This window comes from Orbicella faveolata, unplaced genomic scaffold (assembly GCF_042242905.1).
Source record: "Orbicella faveolata isolate gen_17 unplaced genomic scaffold, um_ofav_v1 contig_12, whole genome shotgun sequence".
Classification (NCBI taxonomy): domain Eukaryota; kingdom Metazoa; phylum Cnidaria; class Anthozoa; order Scleractinia; family Merulinidae; genus Orbicella; species Orbicella faveolata.
This window is the reverse complement of record NW_028301539.1, coordinates 8,432,501-8,449,761: the sequence shown is the minus strand read 5'-3', so window position 1 is coordinate 8,449,761 and position 17,261 is coordinate 8,432,501. Positions and strand designations below refer to the sequence as shown.

The 17,261-nt window shown below is 39.2% G+C and overlaps 2 protein-coding genes and 1 pseudogene across 7 annotated transcripts in view; 2 read left to right on the top strand and 1 right to left on the bottom strand.

Moving 5' to 3' along the window:
* Positions 1-249: 249 nt before the first annotated feature.
* On the top strand, positions 250-3,859 carry LOC149116432 (neuropeptide receptor 22-like; annotated as a pseudogene). Its single transcript, XR_016205730.1, has 2 exons — positions 250-402; positions 2,458-3,859. The product of XR_016205730.1 is annotated as a neuropeptide receptor 22-like (transcript).
* A 2,049-nt stretch (positions 3,860-5,908) lies between these two features.
* Positions 5,909-17,261, top strand: part of LOC110058089 (proto-oncogene tyrosine-protein kinase receptor Ret-like) — a 29,704-nt gene continuing 18,351 nt past the window's right edge. For 2 of the 5 annotated variants that reach the window (XR_016205728.1, XM_089283658.1), the window contains exons 1-5: positions 5,909-6,057; positions 8,117-8,584; positions 9,401-9,442; positions 10,360-10,401; positions 14,470-14,575. Coding sequence is in view for 4 of the 5 variants with exons in the window: in XM_089283658.1 (XP_089139784.1) it covers positions 8,140-8,584; positions 9,401-9,442; positions 10,360-10,401; positions 14,470-14,575 (635 nt within the window). In the remaining variant the exon portion in view is untranslated. The remainder of the gene's footprint in view (positions 6,058-8,116; positions 8,585-9,400; positions 9,443-10,359; positions 10,402-14,469; positions 14,576-17,261) is intronic. The other 3 variants (XM_089283659.1, XM_089283660.1, XM_089283661.1) reach the window with 3 other exon arrangements.
* Positions 11,266-11,892, bottom strand: LOC149116431 (uncharacterized). The gene is made up of 2 exons (XM_089283740.1): positions 11,676-11,892; positions 11,266-11,595 (listed from the first exon to the last, which is right to left on the bottom strand). Exons 1-2 carry the CDS (start codon positions 11,772-11,774, stop codon positions 11,299-11,301), a joined length of 396 nt encoding a protein of 131 aa, XP_089139866.1. The 5' UTR covers positions 11,775-11,892; the 3' UTR covers positions 11,266-11,298.

The window sequence follows — 17,261 nt, the reverse complement described above, 5'->3', positions numbered from 1 at the left end:
TTTCTTCCATGCATATTGTTTCAAACTGTATCACCATTAAGTATGGACCTTAATATATAGAGTGGGTTTAAAACCAACACAAGGCATACTATATTTATTTCCGTAAAGTGAAAAATGCCTTTATAAAAATTTTTAATCTTTTCAAGAAACAAATATATCTTAGGGCACATTATTCCATAATTTGCCTTTTAAGCACTCCATGAACCGAAACAGGTTATTGTAAGGAACTTAGCCAACCCTACCAACCACCTTCATCTAGTATGCGCTATTAGTCACAACAGCTTTCACTCGAGCAGACCACGTCAATTCTATTGAAATTGCTTTTATTTCAACCAACTTGCAAAACAGTCAGCACAGAAAGTCCATTCCTTGAGATTTCAGATACCTCGATAACTCAGGAAGGTAAGTTTCTACTTACTAGTGTTAAAAGTAGATATTTCTGTATCATGGCAATGGACTGCTCACGGTTCGAGTAAAATCGAAAAAGATTATAAACAAGAGATAAACAAAGCTAGTTGATGGGCCGATGGCATGACTGCGGCGTTACGTATTCTTGAAGCAAAAAGCAAATTGAACTCTTTAGGTCGTCGATCGTAGAGCAACTAATGTGTTTTGAGGATTCAAGATTATCAGGTCTATGTCCTTCACGTATTTATTGCAGTCTATTCTAATTAACAATTAGATTATTCCCTCTCGATTTCTATGAGGTGATAGTCGATGAGGCCGAAAGCCGAATCAACTATCGCCTCCTAAAAATCGAGAGCGAATAATCGAATTGTTTTAGTAGAATTCTAACTTACTGAAATTTCCTTAAAATTATGATTCCAGTTATTTCTGGTCTTGGTCTTAAACTTCACGCTTTGGAGGATTCGAGCGGATTGAATTAATTATCAATTTGACATTTGCAGTTAATTGTCAATTTGACATTTGCGCTTCAGTTTCTTTCAAAGATTGCGAGTCTTCTCAGGGATTTTATTTATTTATTTGTTTCTAAATATCCTTTGAAAACTTCGATCGGGAAAACGAAGGAACTTTCCAATTTTGTCGACCACACCGAGCCATAGCACACTAGCTGATGGCTGATTACATAGTGTGCAATGGCTCAACCTTTCAGATTACAGCATTTTCTTTAGTATACTAGTAGAATTCTACTAAATTGTTTTAGTTGGCTGAGCTACTCGTACACTCGTATACGAGTATACTATCCTATCAGTATACTATACTATCAGTATACTATACTATCAGTATACTATACTATCAGTCATAAGAGTGCCGTGGCTGTCGATCGTCCACAAATGCGACGTTTTTATCGTTTTTCCGAAGTTTTGGAGGAAAGTTTAGATGTGAATGGATAATTAAATTCCTTAGAAGACTAAAAGAAGGACATTAGCGGTTTCTTGACTTTAAAAACTTGAAATTATTGAAAAAACGGGTGCGCGCGCATAAACAACTGCAAATTTACCAAGGACAATTCAATGCGTGCGATTTTGTTAAAGCGTAAAGTTCAATACAACAACAGTTTATTTCTACTACTGTAAACAACTAAAAGAATTTACAAGATTATAATTATAAATAAACAAACAGTACAGTACATACAGTAGTGGGACACCGAAAATAATTAAGAAGCTAAACTAGTTGGGTGACGGTAGTTATAAGAATTAAAAATGTGACAGTCAAGAAAGAGGCACAACAAATACATTGGTACACATAAATATCATAAACTTGGTACAAGAGTAAATATACAATAATGTGTAGAAAAATAATTAGAAACTGTTATTTGCGTTTATTTCAGTAAGAATTCTACTAAAACAATTAGATTATTCGCTCTCGATTTCTATGAGGCGAAAGTTGATTCGGCCTGCGGCCTCATCAGCTATCACCTCATAGAAATCTCGAGCTCATAATCTAATTGTTAATTAGTATATATCCACTAACGTTCTATCGCGAATGGCGTTCTCTTATTGGTTACGCCACTCAATATATATTCTGTTGTAGATAGTAAGTAACGTAGAAGCGAGTGCTTGTTAACTAATTGTGGGCTGCTTTTGTGCATTTACCAGGTGTCTGTTAACAGGACTTAGATAAAATTTTGAACGACTAGTAGATTTATACTAAAACAATTAGATTATTCCAGGATTATTCGCTCTCGATTTCTATCTTCTCGCCTTAAATCCGCGTGTTGTGTCAAATGCACTATTGTTTAAGCTGAAAGAAGTTCTTAAAAATCCAACATATAAACGAACTTACCAGAAATCTCCAATATTGATGTTGTGTCATTATTACATGCTGAGGCTCGTAGATACAGACTAAAGTTAATTTTGAAAGTTTACTCAACGTCTCGACTTTCTTTCTTTTTTTTTAATGCAAATTTATTTACAGGACAAACACTTACACTACTTACTCTACTAATACTATAGTTAAATTTACACTTACGTCTCGTCTTTCGCTCTTTCACAGAAAATGAACTTCTCTTCAAGCGACACTTCTGACAACGGAACCAGTGGCACAACAACAGCATCCACGGCTTGTTACGTGAATGATCCTTTCTCGATTAAACTTGCACGAATTGTCGCTTACAGCGTTCTCATATTAGTATCTCTCCTCGGAAATATTCTCATTGTAACTTTGGTATGCAAATACGGCAGAGCTCGCAAAACTATCAACTTGGCGGTAGTGAACGTGGCGGTGGCAAATCTTGTCATCACAACCGTGTACATGCCGAGATTAATTCCAATGTTCCTGATCGGCACCGCGTGGCTTGTAGAAGGCGATCTGGGCTATGCTCTGTGCAAGATAGTTCCCTTTCTTCACCATGTAGCGATCATCGCCTCGGTATTGACCCTACTAACCTCGGGCTTGGACACTTTCTGTGCCGTGGTTTTTCCGCTAAAAAATACATTCACCACCAAGGCTGCGAGGTGGGCGATTTTCTTAACTTGGGCTTTGGCGATGGCCGCCCGACTGCCCTATTTGATCTCCCTGCGGACGAAGACCTCAAAAGGCAAACAAACTTGCGGTTCAGATCTAAACAAATTATTTAGCAACGACAATGCTCGAGATATATACTACACGTTTCTTTTCGTAATATTTTACGTTCTTCCTTGGCTGGCGATCCTCATTTTTTATCTAATTATTGCGATCAAACTTTAAACGGGGAAAACCCCACGACAAGAGAGCATAACAGCTGCCCGTTTAAAAGAACTGCGAGTCAAGGCGACGCGAAATGTCATAAAAATGATGATTGTCATTACGCTTGTGTTTCTTGTCTGCTGGATATTATATTTCCTGGCCCAGGTCGCTTTTAGAAAAGTTCCATGCAGCTTTCGATTTTGGCGGCTATTTCTTGCCCACTGCAATTGCGCCATCAATCCAGTTTTATTTGTCGTCTTCAATACGACGGTCCGCAGAGGAATTAAAGATATTGCGAGGAAATTCCGCCGAACATCGCATCAACATAATTACGTTTGCGAAACCTTCCTCGGAACTATAAAGAAACGAAAACTATATATTTCTCCAGCAAAGCGCAAGAGCAGGTCGCTGGCGATGTCAACTGATGCGACTATAAACATGGCCACTGTTAGTGAGTCTAATATACCGGCATCTACACGCAGAAAAATTGGCGATGCAGACGAGTTAGGAATTGGAAATCAAGGGATTGAGGAAAATAACAGTTTTCGGAATGAAACTCTTAGTTTTAACACTTTGAAATAGGTGTTAAGGTCGACACAGTGTATGTGTATAAGATTTTTAATGTGATTTGGCAGGAGGTGGAACCATAAATGGCCACTATATGGAAGCAACCTGTGATATCCTTTGTAAACGTCACGGTAAAATAAAAGAATTTCTTATTGTTAGAAAAGCTGTCAAAATTATTCTTATAGAGAAGCCGTTAATGTTTTATCGCTTGAGAGAGAAGCGCTGTGAATAACAAATATTAGGCTCAAAGTTTGTTATTTTAGCTGCAAGTAACAACTCTATAAAAGGCCAATTACTACTAACACGTACCTCTCAATATCCTAAGCGAAATTTGGAACTTAAACGTTTGCTGTCATTAACGGTGTACATGGTCTCTTTAAAACTGCTGAGCTCTTTCAAAAGCGTGTGTTTCAAGAAGAACCCAACAGAATCAAACGGAAGCCTCTTGGACTCAGTTAAATGGCAAACAATGTACAGTATTTTACTCGAAAAGCCATTTGTACTCGAGAAACCAGTTTGGCCCAACTGAGACAAAGGGGCCTGAACAAAAGCACTAACTGATTGTTTTTATATTTAAATCTTTGTGGAAACGACTTAATGAGGACATTTCGGACGAGCAAGTTAAATGAGAAAAAAGAATTCCGCAATGCGTGGTTATTCACGTTCGTTACTATCACAGTACGTTACTTCAATTACAATAGATTCTGGTAATACAATTTAAAAAAAAACAATGTGCGTGTGCTTCAATTACATAAGTCGGGGAAAGTTTCTTTGAAGAAGACAATAACTCTCACTGTTTTAACTTCTCCGAATTCACCGACATTTGTTCTCGCGAAACGTAAGAAATCACCCTATCATCCTGAAAACAATAGAATGGTAAGTTGATATCGTGCATTACTCATTGTAGTCCTCGAAAACAGCATCATAACGTGAGCTCATTACTCTTCTTGAAATTTTATGCTGGCCGCCTTTTACTGGCTATCTGTTGAACAGTAATTAAAGGAAAATTAACGACAATTTAAACCATGTCTTTTTGCCTAAAACACGACGCTCGATCTCTCTCGCCCGGGCATTAGGCTGGGGGTGGGAGATGACTGACATTTCAGGCTACTCGAGATGAAACAGTTTTACAATTCGGACAATGTGTTTTTATTGAAAGAATGGCCAATCCACATGTGCCTGCAGGGAATCGTCAAAACAAACATGCAGTCCAAGATGATGAATACAGCTACCATGGCTCCCTACAGGCACGTTTCATAGAGGGAAGTGACCATTCAGACTGTTGAGATTAAACAAATATATTGATCCATTCCCATCTTGTATTGTGTCGGATAATGTGCTATGTCTCCAATCAGTGCCCTTCCTTCTCTACCGCGCAGAAGCTCGGGTGCTCGTTACAGAAATCCGCGGTCGGAGGTAAGTGCAGGCGCAAAGTCGAATGGGTCGATCGGGCAGCGAATCTCTGCAAGTTACCTGGGCGAGAGAAGGTCGATTTTTCATACCTCTTTCTCGGCGATTTCTTGTACAACAAAAGATATCTCGGAACTTATTGCTAATTATATCGCTGCAAAGTTTAGAGCCGTAGGGACTTATATGAGTTCGAACTACGAAAACACTCAATGACAAAACTATGACTTCTGACTTAGCAACAAACCATGATAATGAGACGAACAACTCAGATGTTGAAACAATCAACAGAAATTCGAAGGTGAGACAACTAACATTCAATTGGACAAGGAGGATACTCAACGAGGCAACTTGAACAATAAATATTCATTATTTTCAATATGCGCGGCCGAATAGAGACTCGGCCTGTTGAAAACACGTGCTCAGCGGGCCGCAAATGACTGACAGCGGGCGGCTTTTGCATTATCGACAGCCCTACAGCTGGATAGTTCTTGCTTCATCATCCGATGGATTTTTAATGAATCCAACATGTTCAGGTTCATTTTTGAAATTTTTGAAATGTTTCTTCCATGCATATCGTTTCAAACTGTGTCACCATTAAGTATGGACTTGAATAGAGAGGGTATAAAACCAACAGAAGCTACTATCTTTATTTCCGTAAAAGTGAAAATGCCTTTATAAAAATGTTTAATCTTTTCAAGAAACAAAATATATCTTGGGGCACGGTATTCCAAAATTTGCCTCTTAAGCACTCCCTGAACCGAAACAGATTATTCTAAGGAAATTAGTGAACCCTACCAACCACGTTCATCTAGTATATGCTATAAGTCACAACTACTTTCACTCAAGAAGACTACGTCAATTTTACTGAAATTGCTTTTATTTCAGCCAAACTGCCAAGCAGCAAAGAAAGTGCATTCCTTGAGATTTCAGACATTTCGATAACTTAGGAAGGTAGGCTTCTACTTACAGGAGTTACATATAAATATTTCTGTATCATGGCGCAGGATTGCGCACGATGAGAGTAAAATCGAAAAGGGTTATAAATAAACAAAACTAGTTAATGGGCCGATGACATGACTGCGGGGTTACGTATTGAAGCAAATAGCAAATTGAACTCTTTAAGTCGTCGATCGTAGAGCAACTAATGTGTTTTAGGATCCACGATTATCAGGTCTATGTCTTTCAAGTATTTATTGCAGTTTAGTATGTTTAGTATGTGTCTACTATGTGTTTGATATGGCGCACTGGCTGAACGACTTCAGCGGTGAGAATTTTTTCTTTTCTCGATAAAATTTCTCAAAGTTTTACAATTATGGATAGGTTAGTTTTCTATGTTCGAAAAAATGTCAAAATATCCAAAAAATGAAATTGTGAGGAAGAGGAAAAATTTTGTCATCACTTAATTACACGACATCTTTTCTAAATCATGACAAAATTCGATTGAAAAACTTATTATTCTTGAGTTCCATCGAAGCGCAAGATATTAAAGTCTGAAACTATTTCATAAATTGAATAAGGCAAATTCGATAAAATAATCAGCTGGCAGTGAAAGGGGGTCGGTTGCTGATATGGACCGGATCGAGTTCCTAGGGTGTAATGTCATTGAGTTGGACTAATCAGGACTATGGATTATGTCTTCATAAACTACTTCAACCCCGAAAAAAACAGCTAAATTACGTCGGAAACCCAAACATACTTTGCAAGTGTTCGTTTGCTATCCGGTCAGGTACGTAGTTCTGGCAAAACGGCGTTCATTTTACCGAGAATTTCAATTTCAATTTGATCGCTCGTGAGACCTCTTTAAGGCGACACAACGAGCACTGTAACATTATCTTTTATATCCTGCTTCCTGGCAGCAGCAGATAAAACTGGTAACTTAAATTCTAAAGTTATAAGATCGCTTGTTTCTATTCGTGTTTTAGCGCCGAAATATTTGAAAACTTTTCAACACATTTGTCAAGCACACGCTTGAGAAACATTTGATTCTCGAAAATCGATCGAGACATGTCTAATCATCGAGTCAATGTTCGAGTACATGTCTAATGTTCGAGTACGTGACGAGTGGGACAATCGCCTCCAGGTGATCAGACAACCGTGCAAACCACATGACGCGCGTGGGATGGGACGTTGACATGGTGGTGTCTGTTAATGGCCTTTTAATCAATGGAAATTTTCCGTTTCTAGAGAAACGGAGAGTTCAGTTTCTAAAACGAAGTCTAGTTACGTTCATATCCCACGCGCCGGGTTAGTCTTTCGCTAAGCTTGCGGTCTCGGCGAACTCTAGACAAAACAGAGAGTCTGTGGCCAGACTAGCCGCCAGTTTGTTCGCAAGCGCACGGCTAGACTACTCATTATCTACAAAAGAATAGATAGTGAGTAGCGTAGCCAATCAGAGAAAGGTATTCGTGACAACTTAGAGCTAGTGTCTACTAAGACATTTAGACTACTCGCTCTCGTTTGCAATGAGCGATAGTCAACTCGCCTGCGCCATGTAAACTATTCGCTCATAGAAATCTTGGGCTAATTGTCGAATTGATGAGTAAAATATAAATCATATAATGATAACAACCGGGGGGGGGGGGGATTCCATATATGGGCTACATAGGTATGTGCCGCTGTGAAGGGTATGATTTTCAATTAGTTTACTCTTGGATAGGGTATATAAATCAGAGCGTTTAGGTCTAGAATAGGGTATCATTTTTTCACAAAACTGACTAGTTTGTTGAAGATTTTATCTAGACTAAGGAATCCAGGAATTGCTACTCAAAAATATAAAAAAATCAAATCGGCAAGTTTAAATTTACGCAAATCAGCCTCAACGTTGTCGGTAGATGGGGGGATTTGGACAGTTCACTCTAGTATAGGGTAGCAAAATTCAGCTGAACTAGCTCTGGTATAGGCTAAGGGTTCCAGGGTCCCAACGGCACATCCCCACCCAGAAATTCCAAAAGTATCCCCCCCCCCCGTGATAACATTGCCAAGTTAAAATCATTTTCATTGTCTCTGTCAGATATATCAGTTGTGTTAACAACAATGGCATTGTCATTGATCTTCGCTCTATTGACAATTACTGGAAGCATAGCATCTGACATTACCCACTGTGATGGATTTTCGGAAAACAAAACATGCTCGCAAACGTGTTTCCAACTACCTTGCACGATGCGATGCGGCCTGTCAAACACGAAACATGATAAGTGTGAGCAGCAATGTCTTACATCGACATGTGACCTCATGGAATGTGAAGCGTCGGAAAGCTGCAAGCAGTATTGTATTGGAAACTCGTGCAACTCCATGGTATGTCATGCAGAAGTGTGCAGCCAAGATTGTACTGCTGGCAGATGTGACATGATTTGCTCATCGGAGGTAAAAGATTGTCAGCAATCCTGGATTGCTGGAAACTGCAAGTTCAAGTGTGATGCCAAAAATTGCAAGCTGGACTGTTTCCCAGGGACTTGCAGCGAGCTAAAATCATCCACCGGTAGGTACATTACCCCTCTTGATACAAAAGGCAATAGGGGCACATGTGCACTGGCTATAACGCAAGCCTATTTGATTCCATTGTTTTGTGAAACAAACAAAACGAGCTGATGACTATTGCGGGAATTTTTCTCTGGCAAATTTCGTGGTAGAAACCCGAAAATTAAATTCCGAATTGCGAACTATTCAACCGAAAATTCCGGAAATTTCAAATGGGAACAAATGGTATTGAAATTTCATTGGAAAGTATCTGGCAAGTCCGAAAATTGCCAAATTTCTGAATTACGAACCGTTTAAACGAAACTTCCGGAACTTCTGGAATAAAATTCAAATAGAACAGAAACTCCCGCTCAAACATTTGATATTCATATTGAGGTTGTCCCCTTTCCGGGAAACTGTGGAAAACGCTGTTCCATTCGCCAAATGGAGGGAATTGGGAAATTCAAACCGGAATGTTTGGTTGAATAGAAAGCACTCAGTATTTCTAATATAAAAGTAACATTCAATTATAATGTAATTTATGTTACATTATTTCTTAAATACTGTAAAAACAGTCGGACGCTATCGTACCTCGTTAACAGAGGTTGTTGATTCTCAAAAAACTCAGTTATGTTGCGTTCGCGTAGTTCAAAAATCAACGTTTGGGCGAACGGGATTGTGAAGTTTTTATAAGCCAATATCTCCTTTACTATTACACGGAAAGAGATTTCACTGGTTATTGAGTCTCCGAATTAAGATTTTGAAATATTTCGAGTAAATTTGAAGCTTCAGTGGGGTCATCAGTGATTCCATTTAACAAAATTTATCCCTTTGGCAGATGCGCCAACCAGTGTTCAAGGAACAGATAATCAGAAAACAGGTGAAAAGTAATAGATTCATGCATCCATCTTCAAAGTTGTTTATCTTTTTTTTTTCTTTTTCCTTTTTTTTTTTTTTTTTTTGCATAGAACGCACCCCTCACACATGCAGCTGTAATGTTCTATCACTTTGACTATAAAGCGTAGTTCACAATAGCGACATAACGACATTACATCACACTAACATAACGACATAATCGGTTGTGTCGCTACAGGCTAGTTCACACTAGCGACATAATGACATAAACAGAACGACATAAGAAGGGCGTTGTGTCGACATGTTTGCAGCGTGAACGTCCTGACATAACGACATAATAGCAACATAACGATATGAACACAACGACATAAGAAAAAAGGCTGATCTTTTCCTTATGTGGTTCTGTCTATGTAGTTGTGACGTTATGTTTCTGTTAAAACAAGTGTCAACATCATCGACATAACAAACATAACAAAGAACTAATCAGAGCGGCACAAGAATTGTCCAACCCAGTCCGCCACCAGCATTATTTTCAAAATGGCGGCGACTGAGCAAAAATTGACTGATGTCGAGCAAAAGATATTGACGGCTCGCATGGATGAAGAAGCATTTACCAAAGCGAATCGATGCTATACAGTATTCTGTGACAAAAGTATGCAGGAATTTAACGACCAAAAGAAGAAAGAAAACGTTCCATTTTTCACCTAGCCCCGTGTATTTATGGCGATGTTCACATTACAGACATCATCATTATTATTATGTCGTTATGTTGCTGTTGTGTCGTTATGTCAGCATGTTCATACTGCAAACATAACGACATAACGTCCCTCTTATGTCGTTATGTATATGTCCTTTTGTCGCTATGTCGCTGGTGGGAAAGTAGTAAAGTGGAGTAAAGGGAGTAGTAAAGCTGCTGTCTACTACTTATTTATCTCTCACCAGATTCGCCAACTACAGTGAAAGGCGCAGATAGCCAGAACACAGGTCAAAGTCCATGCATTCGTCTTCCAAGTTATTTATTGATATATCTTCTCAATCAAAACTAAAAATCAACTGAGGAGTAAAATCGTAAAAATCTCTGCTAATTAAGACCAGATATCCAAACACCGTCACGGTCGTGTCTTTTGTTTGACTTTGATGGATTCTTGATGAGTTTGAGAACTAAAATTCTAACCAGAGGACTAACAGTTTCTCTCCCAATGGCTTTTTTTTTTGACACACGAGTCCTACACGTCTCGTTTTGAACTAGGCGTTCTAAACGTTAGACGCCTGATACTTCTTAGACGCGTTGTTGTTCTGCCTGCTCCGCTCGCCGAATTTATTTTCCACCCTTGGCGGGAACGTGTTCGCATCCTACTACTGACGCCGCTCAGAGTTCAAGATATTGGTTGTGTTTTCACTAGGACAATTTTGGCTAGATAAAGTGGGAAAAGTCCGGAAATGCAGTGAAAACAGTTCGTCTTGAGTTTGGCAAGTTAAAAATGCACGCTGTTTTCGCCAGAAAAAACAAGCGATTATCTCGCCAATATGGCCGGAAATTTACGCCAAGTTATACAGTGGAACCTCGATTTAACGAACCTCTATTTAACGAAGTCCTCGATATAACGAACGATTTTCTTCAGCCCGGCCAAAATTACAGTAAAATGTATGGAGCAAAACCTCGATATAACGAACCTCGATATAACGAAATCCTCGTTATAACGAACACAATCCAGACGCCCAAACGTAAAATATACCTCGATATAACGAATAAATGTCAACATGTGACGAAAGATGAATGCAAAACAAACTAACAAGGATGACATTTCTTTAATCCTGTAACACGAGGACAACAGCCCATTACAGCTGTTTACATAATTTCATACAAACATATAAAAGCATCTACATTTCGACTTTATCCTCTTTGTCTTTTATGAGTTCTATTAACTTCTTTATCTTTGATGGCTTCTTGTGGCAAAAGAAATAAATTGCTGGAATTTCGAGTCCAATGCCCTTATTTCTTCGTTTACCAGCCACTTCCGCTGATATTTGCCCTCCGTGCTTTAAAAATAAATGGAAGACACGTGAAAGTGTCAATGGCACATGGCCCACGGTCTGAAGCGTCCCTTCTGTCCCTTCCTGGTCTTGAACCCGTTTAACGGCAACAGCATGGGTGTCGTGTGGGTTGTCAGGCTCGTGCTGCAGAAAATATAGATGTAAAATCACTCAGTTTGCTCATAACCTGTCAAAACTACAAACGATTCCTTTTAAGGGCTTACCTCACAATCCAGAACTTCACCAACAGCTGCATCCCAGATATCTTTATACGCATGGTAGCCTCGAATACAAGATCGAAAAGAATATGTTGTGTTGCTCATTGCTGTCTGTTTTAAAACTCAACAAGTCGCTTCACCGTTTCGCTACCTGTCGCTAGTTTCACGGTGAATAGCGAGAGACCTTCAATTTCCTGTGAAAGTTGACATGATACCCTGTTGAGCAATCAAAAGGTGTCAGATTCCAAAAATTCCAGCACGTCCTGCAATACCTCGCCGTATTTTGTGCCTTTATATCTCTGTTGAATTTGGCACTTTTCATCGAAAGCAGTTTAATATATTGTCCTATGGCAAGCCTAGAGAGTGCAGCAGAAGAAAGCGTAACAGTTCCCGTTCCTAGTGCTTCCACATCGCGGTCGCAGTCCAAAAAAAAGAGACCAAGAAGAGAAGGGTGCTGACATTGGAAGAGAAATATAAACTGGTTAAAGCAATCAAGGATGGGGAGAAAAACACTGTCGCTGCAAAGCGTTTTGATCCTCCTTTGTCTCAGTCTACAATCTCGACCATTATGAAGAAAAAGGATGAGATTATTAGTGCCTATGAAGGAGGATTCTTCACAGACAAACGAAAGAAGATGAAGCAGGCGACTTTTCCAGATCTTGACAAAGCACTGTCTGAATAGTTTCGGAAGGTTCGAGGTATGGACATTCCAGTTAGTGGAACGCTGCTGCAAGAAAAAGCCCTGTATTTTGCACAACAGTTAGGGTATGAGAACTTCAAGGCAAGTAATGGCTTTCTAGAAAAATTCAAGGAAAGACAGGGAATTACAGGCCAAGCTGTATGTGGTGAAGAGAAAAGCGTAGATCCTGATATTGTCGAAAATTGGAGCGAGCGTCTCCCGGATATTTGCCGCAGCTATAGCATGAAGGATCGTTTCAATGCTGACGAAACAGGATTTATGTGGAAAGCTACCCCTACTCAAACGCTTAACCTGAGAGGAGAAAAGTGCACCGGTGGTAAGAGAAGTAAAGATCGCGTGACAGTCCTTGTGGCCTGCAACCAGGATGGCACAGAGAAGCTACCCCTACTTGTGATAGGGAAATATGCCAGACCCAGGTGTTTTAGGAACAGTGACATGAACTTGCTCCCCGTGACCTATGAGTCTCAAAGAAAAGCCTGGATGGACAGCGTTTTGTTTGAAAAATGGGTCCGTCAAATTGACCGACGAATGAGAGTAGCAAACCGCCATATTCTGTTATTTTTAGATAACTGTACTTCACATGTTATTGTCAATGGCCTGACAAACACAAAGCTCATCTTCTTTCCACCTAACTGCACAAGCAAGCTTCAACCGGCAGACCAAGGCATAATCCAGAACCTTAAGGTAAATTATCGCAAGACAATGATCAGGCGGATGTTACAGTGTTTAGATGACAATAAACCTGTCAAAGAAATCGACCTCAAGGATGCTGTCTTTATGATGGCCAAAGCCTGGGACAATGTAAGCACCACGACAATCAAAAACTGCTGGAAAAAAGCAGGATTCCCAGGTGAAGTAGCGGAGCCCTCACACGATCCTTTTGAGTCAGACGAGGAAGATGAAGATACCAATGAAACTGGTGTCGGTCTATGGGGAAACATTACCCACCATTTTCCCTCTCTTGCAGAGATATCATTCAGTCACTTTGTATCCCTTGATAACGATGTTGTAACCGAAAGCCAACCGACGGAGGAAGATGTAACACGGGAAGCCCTGAAGGCAGTCCAAAACGTGGAATCGATGAGTCATGAGGAAGAAGAAGATGAAGGAGATTCAGACGCAGACATCTCTATAGTGGAGCCAAAACCACTTAGTCTGGTCGAAGCTAGCGAGGCTGTGACAGGGCTTCGCAATTTGATTTTGTCATTCGACAAGACAAATGCAAAAGAAAAGGAATTTCTGCGCTCCCTTTCTTCTATGGAAGATACATTCCTACGAATGGCAACAAAACCACAGAGACAATCTTCACTAAAAGAATTTTTTTGATTAAGAGTCCTAATTGGACTAGAACAGTGTTAAAATTGTTACCGTTTTGTTTAATACCATGTTCATTTTTCTTAAACGGAGGACGCACTTTTTACTGATGACAAAAAACCTCCATTGGAAGTAATCTTTTATTAGCGTCTCAATATAGATGTGTATTTATGTTTTTTTTTATATGTAGTTTTAAGCAGTTTTGTTTGCCTGTGCAATTTCTAAGTGCCGTGGCTATGTACATATCTGTACAGTACATAGCTACATAGACATTAAAGAAAGAGTGCTTATTAGTAATTGTTCAGATCCAGAAATGCTGGGTAGTGCTACGTAACATCGATGAAAATTAATTATTAACTAACCTCGATATAACGAACATTTTGGTTGCTTTTCCGAAAATTCGTTAAATCGAGGTTTTCGATTTAACGAACCCTCGGTATAACGAACAAATTTCCCCAGTCCCTTGGCACTTCGTTAAATCGAGGTTCCACTGTACTACCTTGCGAGATGGTATAACTTGTCCTGGTAAATGCCGCAGCCAATCACACTGTGCGTAGTGACAGACGCCTGCAAAGAATTTGGCAACAGTATTTACCAGACGCTCGTATCGCGGTTTACTTTGCGAAACAGAACTTAAGCGGCAGGCGAGTTACGTTACTCCTTGTCTGGACAACTGTCATGTCTAATTGTTTTAATGGGTTTAATTTTTGTTTTAATTATTTCTATTCTTAAGGTCGCGCGAAAATAAGTGATAATAAGATACGATTTCCCTCATTTATTCAACAGAATCCGGAACCTCTCAGACTGCTTTGCACCTGAAAATCATCTACGGACTTGCTGGTTTGTTAGTAGCACTGATCATTTCTCTTGCCTGCTGGGTCATTTTCAAAAGGTCAGTCTAGTTATAGTTAATAGAAAGGAATCGTTTTGATCAAACAAAAGATCAAATAAAGATGTCAAGATTTATTTTGGAAGGTCCATGACCGTGCCCAATCTCTTGTTTTTCGCTCAAACGCTATATATCAACTACGTAACTGAAACATTCTCAATGGTTGGTACCTCAGGCAGAAGGAAACAACAGTTTTGATTAGTACACGGTCAAGGTCAAAACAGTGAGCAAAATCATACAACAAAGACATAGGCGTAAAGGCACTTTCAGACTAGGTGGGGGGGGGGGGGGAACGTTGACCTTCTTGCCCGAAAAACTGACGCAATTCCCGAATACTCGATTGTTGAAATCGGGATGCAAACGCACTCAAATTGCATGAAAAACAAAATCGTTCACAATTCCCACATCTGCTTCAACCGTGTGGCATGATATTTTCGCGGGAGTTTAATTTCGCGGGAAAATTTTTCGCGAATTTGAATTTCACACTTTACTCCTGGGAATAATTTTTCGCGGATTTCATGTACGGTACTTGAAAGTAACAAGAACGGAAGTCATATAGTCGTTTTCGTTACACTGTTTGCAACCAATTTCATTGAAATTCAGCAATGTAAATAAAAAGAGTAAATTTTTGCGGAATTTTTTTTTGGAGGGAGTTTGTTTTCACGGGATTTAATTTTCGCGGATCAATGAAAAATTCGCGATAATTAGATCCCAGGTAAATTTCATGCCACACGGTAATTCCAATAATAGTTTTGTTCAAAGATTGCATACTCAATCAATCAATCAATCAATCAATCAATCAATCAATCACTCAACCAATCAATCAATCATACTCTAACAACAGTCTCAATCCGAGTATAATCTAAAACTTTTTAAAAGAAAAAGTTCTAAGAAAGTAATATTTACGAGTTTTGGAAATCACGCCAACAGCATTATTTTGTAATGTTTTCTCTCAGGTGTCGTTGCCCGAATCATTAGCGTTTTGCCCGAAAAATCACATAATGTCTGTACCTGGGGAGGGGGGGACTGCAGCCCCCCTCGCCACTCCGGCTCATACGCCCAAGAACGTTTTTGGGTTGCATAGCCATTCCACTCAATAAACTTAACTCTAGATAGTGGTTATTTAAATATTACGCAGGACGCAATTTACTGGTTTCTGATCACTTCGTTTAAAACTGTAAGCCATATTCAAATGAACTAAAGAAAAACAACTACAAAACTGTGTCAAGGAAAAGATTATCACTACGTGTATCCCCAATAAAGATAGTGTGTCGAAACTTCAAAATATTTTATTGGGCTCCGTATGCGTGTGAGACAACATCATCACTACCAAAAAGGTTTATGTTGTTCGTAGTGTATAAAGATACAAATCAATATAAGGAGATTACAATGTTGTCACAAAGAAGGAGCAATTAATTTACAAACAAAAAATAGATTGATTATGAGCATCGGCATTTAATAGAGCACCAACCATTGCTTAATGTAGCAACCATTGCTTAAGGTCATTCCTCACAATTGCATCGCGCATCCTTACTGCGCATAATTTATGGCGTCATTAGCGCGCGCTCGTGCACGCGCATGTTGAAAACATGACGGATTTGCCTTGATATTGAGCTCTGTCAGTTGAAAAATGGCTCTAGCTCACCAACGAGCACGGGCACCCCAATTTTTTTCCAGTCATTGTAATCATCTAATCATCTAATTTCTATTACTGAAAATTGAATAAATAAGAAAAGTAGCAGATACACTGTGGTCTTTTCTATTTTGCAGTTTGGTAACCACGTCAAGAAATTTGGTTCAAATTTTTAATTAAGGAGTTAGCTTTCTGTCTGAATCAAACTTAAAATATTTGATTGTGTCCGACGCAACGTAATGACTGTAGTTTAATGCGTGTTCTTATGAGTCTGGGCTCACAAAGATTTTACAATTACTGGGAATGCGTTCCTGTAATAAGCATAAAATAATGCCAAAATGGGGCATTTTCAATGCCTCACTGCTCCTTAATGAACGTGGGCACCCCCTTTTTATTTTTATCATATGACAAATATTCAGTGGACAAAGTTTGAACAAAAATCTATTGTCACTTTTATTTCAGGGGAATTACCTTAAGGTATCAGTATACCCCAAATGACCGACCTGTTTTGTCCCCTCTTTACGTACGGTCAGTAGTTTAACCAAAACTCCAACAAAGCATATATTTTCTGATTTTCAGATGTCCAAGATATATTCATGTTGATTAAAATAATAACAGGTTTCTGAATGTACTGTTCGATATTCAAAAGCAGAAAGACTAACTTTCCGAGTTCCTTTCCGCTCGGTTTTCAGTGGGAAAAATAATAACAGTTTTCTGAATGTACTGTTCGATATTCAAAAGCAGAAAGACTAACTTTCCGAGTTCCTTTCCGCTCGGTTTTCAGTGGGAAAAAGCGGTCAACATTAATTGACACCTTTGTCTTAAAAACTACGTCCAGTAATTTTTTAATTAATTGCCTGGTTAGTTTTCGATACGCAGTCAAACTTAAAGAGTCGGGAAGACATCAATTACCTTTCCTAAAATGAAACATAACTTTTGAATGAGGAAAAACAAATTTCAAAACATTCCCAACTGTCAGCTGAGACTAGCCCCAGACGTCTCTCGTTTTTAAAGTAGTGAATTAGTCCACCAAGCCTCCGAAACACAAGTATACAT

Bases quoted from the DNA above. Each gene is read 5' to 3' on its own strand.
- LOC149116431 (XM_089283740.1), bottom strand. From the start codon at position 11,774: ATGAGCAACACAACATATTCTTTTCGATCTTGTATTCGAGGCTACCAT. The intron at 11,596-11,675 runs GTAAGCCCTTAA...TATTTTCTGCAG, and splicing joins GTGAAGTTCTGGATTGTGAG to CACGAGCCTGACAACCCACA.